Source organism: Penaeus monodon, chromosome 2 (assembly GCF_015228065.2).
Source record: "Penaeus monodon isolate SGIC_2016 chromosome 2, NSTDA_Pmon_1, whole genome shotgun sequence".
NCBI classification, from domain to species: Eukaryota; Metazoa; Arthropoda; class Malacostraca; order Decapoda; family Penaeidae; genus Penaeus; species Penaeus monodon.
Window position 1 is genome coordinate 9814764 of NC_051387.1, and position 10781 is coordinate 9825544.

Genomic DNA, 10781 nt, shown 5'->3' on the forward strand with positions numbered 1-10781 from the left:
CCACACCACGGCGCTCGGGGCCCTTGTCAACTTTGTATACTATTGTGCTACTTTTAATTGGGGAGAGGGAGAGAGCGAGAGAGAGAAAATGAGAGAGCGAGAAAAAGACAATGAGAGATCGAGAGAGAGAAAGTGAGAGAGGGAGAGAAAAGATAGAGAGAGAGGGAGAAGGGAATGAATGAGTGAGTTAGAGTGCGAGATGATGGGAAATAGAGCGACGGAATGCGCAAGAAGGCATATGAATGAGAGCGAGCGAGCGAGAGAATAAGGCAGAAAGAATGAGTGAATGAGAGCGAGGGCGAGAGAATGAGGCAGGCAGGCAGGGAGCCAGGCAGGCAGGCAGAGACAGACAGACAGACAGACAGACAGACAGACAGACAGACAGACAGACAGACAGACAGACAGACAGACAGACAGACAGACAGACAACAGACAGACAGACAGACAGACAGACAGACAGACAGACAGACAGACAGACAGACAGACAGACAGACAGACAGACAGACGGTGACCATGTTCATTGCTAGGGACAGTGGCAGATAATGCTTATGCTTGTGTTTGATCCAATTGGCTCACCTGCGTTATCTTTGAGTCATCTTTGAAAACAGGGACGTGGAGTGATCGTAATCCTACAACCTGTTTTGTAATATAATTTGTTAGTTTCGTGTGTATTTCATTCATTCTTACAATGTGTGCGTGCATGTGTTGAAAAAATAATTATGTGAATGTATACTCTGTGTCTATTAATGGTTATTACATTCATTATGAATTAATATGTATTTTCTCTGGCATATAGACTTTGATAATACTATGCTGATCCATTAACGTAAAATAGAAAGGATTTGATTGTCATATCTGTGGCTATTGTTATATAATCTGTATATCAATACATATATGTCATATACATAAACATACATATACATATACATATGCATACATGTACATGCACATGCACATGCACATGCACATGCACAGACACATACATATACATATACATATACATATACATATACATATAAGATATATTATTATATATATATATCTTATATATATATTATATATTATATATATCAATCATACATGTACATGCACAGACACATACATATTCAGATACATATACATATAAATACACTACACACACACACACACACACACACACCACACACCACACACACACACACCCACACACACATACACACACACACACACAACCACACACCACAACCACACACCCACACACACACACACACACACACACACACACACCACACACACACCACACCACACACACACAGATACACATCTACTCTCCTACCTGTCTATCTACCTACCTATCTACCTACCTACCTACCTATCCTACCTACCTACCTACCTACCTACCTACCTACCTAACCACTCACCCACCCACCCACACCTACCCACCTACCTACCTACCTACCTATTTATTTATGTATTTACCTACCTTTCCCTTTTTTCTTCCTTCTTATTTTCGTTCCTCCATACCTACCCTCCATCCTTCCTACGTACCCCCTTCTTTCCTTCCTTCCTTCCTTCTCTACGTACTCTACCTACTAACCTATTAGCCTGCGTACCTACTTACCTACTGTCCTACCGCCCTATCTCTCAGCCTTCCTACATCTCTACTTACCTACCTACCTACCTACCTACCTACCTACCTACCTACCTACCTACCTACCTACCTACCTACCTACCTGCCGATCGCTCCAAAAAAAAACACACGGACAGAAGCTTTTAGGCGAGGCCAGCTTGCCAAGAACACAGGGGAGTCGATCAATAGCCGAAGTAAAGGGGGATGTACACCTTTGACTGATGTCTCTCTCTCTCCCTCTCCCTCGCGCCCTCCAGCAAGATTGTCCCAGCGGCCGCCTCACGCCCGACAAGTTCGTTGACATGTACAAGATGTTCTTCCCCTCCGGCAACGCTGAAGAGTTCTGCGACCACGTGTTCAGAACCTTCGACATGGACAAGAATGGCTACATAGATTTCAAGGTGAGTGCTCATTGTCTCGGCTTTTAATGATTTATTTTTGTATTAATTTTTTTTTTTTAGAAAGATTTCAAAGTTGTTAATTTTAGAAAAGGTAAGTTTTTTTTCTGACAGATTTTTTTTGTGGATTTGTATACTGACTATGGTAAACTTGGTTAAGATGTGTACGTAAACATAAAATATGACACTATCCTATAAACGCGCGCGGGTGAGTTTATGTGGATATGTTCAGTTTATACACTCACCCACCCACTCTCTCACTCACATACTTTCTCGTCCGATCGCTCACTCACTCACTCACTCACTCACTCACTCACTCACTCACTCACTCACTCACTCACTCACTCACTCACTCACTCATTAAGTCATCCCCTGGCCACCCCCACCCCCGGCACCCAAGGAGCGGAGGAGGAGGCAGCCGAGGGCGTCCGCGGCGCTTCCCTTCCTGAGCCTGCGAGACGAGGCTTTGTTTTGATTCTGGCGATTTCTGCGGCGCCACGGCTGGCTGGGCTGATCCAGGCACAGGTGGACGAACTATTGATTTTCTTATCATTTGCCAAGGTAGTGCCGCCGCTGTTATCTCCAGGAGGTTGGTTTGAAGACGTTCCCGAACACTTTTTTTGTTAGCCGCCTCAGATTCTGTTGTTGTTGCGTGCGTCCCTCCCGCCGTTTTCTTTAGTTTCTAGCGGTTCTTTTTATAGCGTGTTTTGTGTTATGTTTTTGTGGATTTCGTACGCACTTACAAAATACACGACTTAAGTATTGCATTGTGTTGCTGTTTCAGCCTCTTCCCTTCCCTCTTTTCGCGTTTTTGTCTTTGATCTAGGTATACTTTCCGTTATTTTGCGCAAGTAAGAGGTTCCTGATCAGTCCCTCTTTCATATTTATCTCCATTCTATTTCGATTCTCCCTCCGTCATGCCTAGCCTTTCCTCACCTGTAAACCTAAATTTTGCACAGCAGTCGCCTCGGGCAACATTCAGCAACCCACTCCCCTTCTTCCCTCCCTCCTACCTACTTTCTCTCCTTCTCCACCTTCCCTTCTTCCCTCCCACCTTCCCTCCTGCCCCACCTATCTTACCTCCTTCCCTCCCTCCTGCGCACCTTCCCTCCCACCTTACCTCCTCCTTTCCATCCCTCCTTCTCTCCCTTCTAGCTTCCCACCTTCCCTCCCTCCTACCCTCCCACCTCCCTCCCTCCCTCCCTCCCTCCCTCCCTCCCTCCCTCCCTCCCTCCCTCCCTCCCTCCCTCCCTCCTTTCCTTCAGCGCTCTCCAGAATCGCCAATCGATGCTCCCTCCTTCACTCCCCTCGTCAAGTATAGTCTTCTTGACACCCGACCACGTGACCCTCGTGAGGCGCTCAGGACACAACGGCCGGCGAGTCATGAAGCAGCAGAGCTCGAAGTCCATGGCGTCGGCGAGACGAGCTGCCGGCGATGACGTCTTGCGTGTGTAAATTGTGTTTCGCGCGTTCTTCGTGCCTGAAGGTTGATTTCACCGCGTTGCCGACATTTCGATTTTACTCTCTAGATTTGTTTTATCTGCGTCATTTTCTTTATTTCTTTTTTGTCTGTGGTGTTAGCTTTCTCCCTCGCCAACTCCCCCTGGCCTCCTCCTCTTGCCGCAGCAGCAGCCAGAAACCGCGCCTCTCCCGCTGGGTTCGAGATGCCGCGGTGACTAATCCTGTGACGTCATTATCTCCAGTCTGCCCCTCGGCGGATGCGAGGAATACCCGGTTGTGTCGGGCTCTTGTTAATCTGGGGATTGGGCGCCTTGGCCTCATTCGGCCGCGTCCTTCCCGCCCAGGCCTTATTTGTCCTTCTTACTGTCACGTCCCTTCGTTCCAGCCCCTCCCCTCCCCTCCCCTCCCCTCCCCTCCCCTCCCCTCCCCTCAACGCCCTGGCTGACTTCCCCTTTTCCTTCGCTAATGCATTACTGCACTTACTCTCGTGTTCCTGGTTTATGTACTTATTGCCTTTCCCCTCGCCCGCTTGCCTCGTTGCTTTCCTTCTCGTTTCCCATCGAGGCTTCTGCAATTGGTCCTCGTCTTCTACCCCCTCCCCCCCATCTTGTCCTACATCTTGCCTTTCCTAATACCCCTCTCCCTACTCCTCCCTCTTCCTCCACTCCCCCTCTCCCTCCATTCCTTTCTCTCTCCACACCCCTCCCCTTCTCCCTCCATTCCTTTCTCTCTCCACACCCCTCCCCTTCTCCCTCCTCTCCCCCCCTTCTCCCTCCTCCCCCCTTCTCCCTCTCCCCCCCTTCTCCCTCTCCTCCCCCTTCTCCCTCCTCTCCCCTTCTTTCACCCTCCTCCTTCACCAACCGTCTTCTCGTGTGTCCCACTGACCCGTGGCTGCGACCCGGCCGGCCCGACCCGGCCTTGATCTTGCTCTCATCAATTGGCCTATTCCTCTGGCAACATTCTGGCGGTCAGATATCCGGCCGCGCGTGTCCCCCTTCCGTGCGGGCCGGTCCTTTGAGCGGTTATTGGGAAATTCCTCACGCTCGGTAACTTTGTCCGCCGTATCCTACCCGTGCAGGGGCTTCGTCGTCATGAAAGCATGGCTCTCCTGATGGAATAGAGGATTATTTGCGAATATCGGTCCTTCATTTTTATTTTTCTCTTTTCACTCTCTTCTCTTTTACCCATAACGGGGATTTACCTATTAAGGGTTAGTGCAAGAGTCGGTGAGGGCGGGGCTAGAAGACTTCCGTGGACTAGTGACAAATGGTCGCGCCGGGAGAGATGCGCTTGCACACCGTTAGTATAAAGCACAAATAATGCCACAGAGACTCGTTAGGGAATCTGTCTTTTAAGGAAGAGTGGAGGGCTGGGAGGCATGCGGAGGTAATAAGGCCGAGCGGATACGGGGATGGTGGGAGGCAATAAACACATGGCTTACGAGGAGCCAGAGGGCGCTGCCGGGGAGATAAGGGCATCATTTGGGAGGCATTATCCCGGAGGACACAGTTATGTGCGGAGGGGCGTGCGGGAAGAGGGTAAGAAAAGGGGCGCTGATACATGGGATGGCGAGCGGAGATAAATGGATAAGAGGCGTGAGATAGGGTGATGAGAGAGCGGACACCCACAGGTCGGCACTATATCATACCAGGGAAATAATTTTGCGAGAGGAATTGGTCACCATGTCAGTGCAGGCGCTTTGCTGTATTCCACTAGTCCAGGTGTTGCAGTCTCATTCATGACTCGCAGTGGCCCACGAAAGATGAAGCTCGTTCGAGCCGCCATACAAGACCGCCGACTGAGGCTCAATCAATATTACAGGTCTAATATGTAAATGGATGAATGTGGAAGTGAGGGAGGGGGAGGGGTTCACGCTCTGCTTTGGGAACTCTTCCTTGTCAGCCTACCCTGCCCCCCCTTCCTTAAATCTCCCCCCCCCACCCTCTCCTGCCATACCCCCTTCTTGATCCCTCTTCCTCCTCACTCACCTCTGCCTCGTCCCTCCAAGATACCTCCCTCTCCCTGATCCTCCCGCACTCACCCCTACGCACCCCCTTTCTTTTACCCTTTTCCTTCCCACTCGCCTCCCTCTCCAAGGTCCCACTCCAAGGTCCCTCTCCAAGGTCCCTCTTCAAGGTCCCTCTTCAAGGTCCCTCTCCAAAGTCCCTCTCCAAGGTCCCTCTCCGCCCCCTACCTTCCCCCCTCCATGGGCCCTCTTCCTCCCCCCATTCACCCTTACTCTATCCCTCCAAGGTCCCTCCCTCTCCCCAGGCACCCCTACCCCTTCCCATCCCCTTCCGCCCCTCCTCCCCCTCTTGCCAATCCTTTAATACTCGAGAAGAGAAAAGTTTCCGCGATCGACCCCTTATGGCAACGGGTCTTTTAAAGGGAGGGGGGCGGGGAAGTGAAAAGCTTGTCGTGTAGGGGGGGGTGGAAGGGCGGGGGGCTGCTTGAGCGTTGGAAGCCTTTTTTGATTGTCTACCGTTTATATAAAATCGATCTAACCTATATGTGTGTCTATGTCTCTAATTTTACTTCAACCTGTCACCTTGACCTTGGTCTCCCCCCCCCCCTCTCTCTCTCTCTCTCTCTCTCTCTCTCTCTCTCATCTCTCCTCTCTCTCTCCTCTCTCTCTCCTCTCTCTCTCTCTCTCTCTCTCTCTCTCTCTGCCTCTCTCTATCTATCTGCCTCTCTCTCTCTATCTGCCTCTTTCTCTCTTTCTGCCTCTCTGTCTCTCCCTCTCTGTCTCTCTCTCTCTCTCTCTCTCTCTCTCTCTCTCTCTCTCTCTCTCTCTCTCTCTCCTCTCTCTCTCCTCTCATCTCTATTCTTCTATTATATATTATATATCTTTATATATATATATATATATATATATATATATATATATATAATATATAATATATAATATAATATACAATATATATATCCAATATAATATAAATAAATAATATAATATATAATAAACATAATATTTCACATTTAATCCCCTGTATGTATATTATATTTAATAATATTAATATATATATATATATACTATCACATATTTAATTTACATGATTTTTTTTGTCCTTCTTACGTCACGTCCCTCCGTTCCAGCCCCTTCCCCTCCCCCCCTCCCCTCCCCTCCCCCCCCCCCCCCCCCCCCCCCCCCCCCTCCCCCCCCCCCTCCCCTCCCCTCCCCCCCCCCCCCTCCCCCCCCCTCCCCTCCCCTCCCCCCCCCCTCCCCTCCCCCCCCCTCCCCTCCCCTCCCCCCCCCCTCCCCTAAACCCCCTGGCGACTCCCCTTTCCCTTCGCAATGCATTACTCCCTTTCTCTCGTTTTCCCTGGTTTATGTATTTATTGCCCTTTCCCCTCCCCCGCTTCCCTGTTGTTTTCCTTTCTCTTTCCCCCATCGAGGCTTCTGCAATTTGGCCCTGTCTTCACCCCCCCCCCATCTTGTCCTACATTTGCCTTTCTTTTCCCCTCCCCTACTCTCCCCTTCCTCCACTCCCCCCCTCCCTCTTTTCCCTTTCTCCCTCCCCTCCCCTTCTCCTCCCTCCCCCTTCTCCCTCCTCTCCCCCTTTCTCCTCCCTCCCCCCTTTCCCCCTCTCCCCCCCTTCTCCCTCCCCCCCCTTTTTCCCCCCTTCCCCTTTTTTCACCCTCCTCCTTCACAACCGCTTCTCGTTGCCCATGCCCCGTGGCGCGACCCGCCGGGCCCCGCCCCGGGTTTGATCTTCTCTCATAATTTGGGCCCCTTTTCCTCTGGCAAATTTGGCGGCAGATACCGGGCCCCGGTGTCCCCCCTTCCGTGGGGGCCCGGCCCTTTTGAGCGGTTTTTGGGGGAAATTTTCTTCACGCTCGGAACTTTGTCCCCGTATCCTACCCGTGCAGGGCTTCGTCGTCATGAAAGCGGGGTCTCACTGATGGAATAGAGGATTATTTGCAAATATGGGGCCTTCTTTTTTATTTTTCTTTTACTCTCTTCTTTTTCCCCATAACGGGGATTTACCTATAAGGGTTGTGCGAGTCGGTGAGGGGGGGGTAAAAAATTCCGTGGACTAGGACAATGGTCGCGGGGGGAGATGCGCTTGCACACCGAGTATAAAAAACAAAAAATCCCACAGAGCTCGTTGGGGAATCTTTTTTAGGAAGAGTGAGGGCTGGGAGGAAGCGGGGGTAATAAGGACGATAGGGGGGATGGTGGAGGCAATAAACCAGGGCTTACGAGGACCCAGAGGGCGCTGCCGGGGAGAAAAGGGCATCATTTGGGAGGCTTTAAACCCCGGAGGCACAGTTTTGCGGAGGGGCGTGCGGGAAGAGGTAAAAAGGGCGCTATACAGGGGGGCAGGGGAGAAAAATGGTAAGAGGCTGAGATAGGGTGTAGAGAGCGGACCCCAGGTCGGCACATATCATCCCGGAAAATTTTTGCGAGGGGAAATTGGTCACCATGCGTGCAGGCACTTTGCTGTATCCACTATCCGGGTGTGCAGTTCATTCATGACTCGCAGGCCCCCAAAGTGAAGCTCGTTCGAGCCCCCCTAAAAGACCCCCGCTGGGGGCTAAAATCAATATTCGGGTCAAATAGGGGATGAATGGGGAAGGGAGGGGGGGGGGGGGTTCACGCTCTGTTTTGGAACCTTCCTTGTCACCACCCCCCCCCCCTTCCCTTTAAAATCCCCCCCCCCCCCACCCCCCCTTTCCCATCCCCCCCCTCTTGCCCTCTTCCCCCTCCCCTCCCTCTGCCTCGCCCCTCCAAGATACCCCCTCTCCCTGACCCTCCCGCACTCCCCCCCTACCCCCCCCCTTTTTTTATTTTTCCTTCCCACTCGCCCCCCTTCCCCAAAGGTCCCCCCCCCGGTCCCTCCCAAGGTCCCTCTTAAAGTCCCTCTTAAAGGGCCCCTCCCCCAAAGTCCCTCCAAGGTCCCTCTCCCACACGCCCCCTCCCTTTCCCCCCCTCCATGGGGCCCTCTTCCTCCCCCTTTTCCCCTTACCTATCCCCCAGGTCCCTCCCTTCCCCAGGACCCCTCCCTTCCCACCCCCTTTCCCGCCCCTCCCCCCCCTTGCCAATCCTTTAATACTGAAAGAAAAAGTTTCCGGATCGAACCCTTATGGCAACGGTCTTTTAAAGGGAGGGGGGGGGGAAGTGAAAAGCTTGTCGTTAGGGGGGGGGGGAGGGCGGGGGGGTGCTTACTTGGACCTTTTTTATTGTTACCGTTTTTTAAAACGATCTAACCTATTGTGTTCTATGTCTCTAATTTTACTTCAACCTTCCCTTACCCTTGGGCTCCCCCCCCCCTTTCCCCTTTTCTCTCTCTCTCCTCCTCTCTCTTCTCTCTTCTCCTCTCTCTTCCTCTCTCCTCTCTCTCCTCTCTCTCTCTGTCTGTCTGCTGTCTGTCGCCTCTTTCTCTTTTCTGCCCCTCTTCTCTCTCTCTCTCTTCTTCTCTCTTCTCTCTCTCCTCTCCTTCTCTTCCCCTCTCCCTTCTCCTCTTCCTCTCTCTTTCTTCGTCCTCTCTCTCTGTCTCTCTCTCTCTGTCCTCTCTCTCTTTCTCTCTTTCTGTCACTCCTCTTTCCTCTCTCTCTCTCCTCTCTCTCCCTCTCTCCCCTTCCCCTCTCCTTCCCCCCTTTTTCTTTCTCTCTCTTTTCCTTTTCTTTCTTTCTCTTCTTTCTCTCTCTCCTTTTTTTCTCTCCTTTCTTTCTCTCCCCCTTTTTTTTTTTCTCTCTCTCCCTCTCTCCCCCTCTCTCTCTCTCTTCCCCTCTCTCTCCCCATTTTTTTTGTTAATTTTTTTTTTTTAATTATATTATTATAATATATAATATTATATAATTTTAAAAATTTTTATAATATATAAAATAAATAAATATAAATATAAATATTATTTAAAAAATTATTAAAAAAAACCCCCTATTTTAATTTTTAAAAATTATATATATTTTAATATATATATATATATATATAAAATATATATATATATAAAATAAAATATATTTAAAATATATATATATAAATATATAAAATTTTTGTGTGTGTGTATGTGTGGTGTGTGTGTGTGGTGTTGTGTGTGTGTGTGTGTGTGTGTGGGGGTGTGTGTGGTGTGTGTGTTGTGTGGTGTTTTGTGGGTGTGTTGTGTTTGTGGTTTTTGTGGTTGTGTGTGTGTGTTGTGTGTGGGTAGATAATAGATAGATAGTAGATAGATAGATAGTAGATGATAAAGATAGATAGTAGATAGATAGATAGATAGATGATAAAATAATAGATGATTGACATATTTTTTATTGATGTAGATAGACTATTATATATTGATATATATGTTTAAAATGATATATATTTATTACATGTATAAATATAATATATATATTATTTTTTGTGTGTGTGTTGTGTGTGTGTGTGTGTGTGTGTGTGTGTGTGGGGTGGTTGGTGTGTTGTGTGTGTATGTTATTATTGATATGTATTGTAATTTTATATGTTTTTTGTATAGTAATATATATATATATATTTTTATATATTTTTATATGTATTATATGAATATATGGTTATATGATATATATGTATATAATACATAAATAATTAATTATTATATAAAATATTTTTTACAGTGTGTGGGTGTTGGTGTGTGTGTGGTGTGTGGGTGTGGGGTGTGTTTTTGTGTGTTTTGGGTGTTGTGTGTGTTGTGTGTGTGGGTGTGTGTGTGGTGTGTGTGTGTGTGTGTGTTGTGGTGTGTGTGTGTGTGGTGTTGGTGTGTGTTTGGGGTGTGTGTGTACTATACATTCATATACATTATTAATATATTTTATTATATAATAAATATATGTATGTATATTTTAAAGTATATAATGTTTTTATATATTGTGTTATATATATATATATTATTATATATCTATTATGTATATGTTATTTAAAGTAATGTATATGTATGTATATGCCAAAACCGGGGGCTGAGTGGGTTTGAGCATCGGATCAAGATGGCACGCGGCTTGGTTCAAAGGGGTTTGAGTCACCCGGGCCGCGCGTTTTTTCCCCTTGGCAAGGAAAATTTCCCCCGTTGCCTACCTAGCCAGGGGGGCCCGCCCGCCCAAGTCAGTTTCGGTCCAAGCCCGGAAAAAAAGAGAATGATTACCAAAAGTAACACCGCACTCTCTGTGGAAAAGGAACTGGGGGCCCTAACACGTTCCCCCTCCAAAAGCATCACAACATGAAAACTACAATTAAGTATCATGCGTGCCACGGGGGCCCCAGACATGAAACCCCCCGTTAAAAAAAAGAAAATATTTTATATTTTTTATATGGGGTTTTAAATTTTTATATGGTTTTTTTTTATAAATGTTTTATTTAAAAA

At 48.2% G+C, this 10781-nt stretch overlaps 1 protein-coding gene across 1 annotated transcript in view; it reads left to right on the forward strand.

Moving 5' to 3' along the window:
- Positions 1 to 1743: 1743 nt before the first annotated feature.
- The window catches only part of LOC119580991 (neuronal calcium sensor 2-like), a 16114-nt gene continuing 7076 nt past the window's right edge, over positions 1744 to 10781 (forward strand). Inside the window, exon 1 of the mRNA XM_037929251.1 lies at positions 1744 to 2010. Within this exon, the coding sequence (XP_037785179.1) occupies positions 1831 to 2010 (180 nt within the window). The 5' untranslated portion in view covers positions 1744 to 1830. The remainder of the gene's footprint in view (positions 2011 to 10781) is intronic.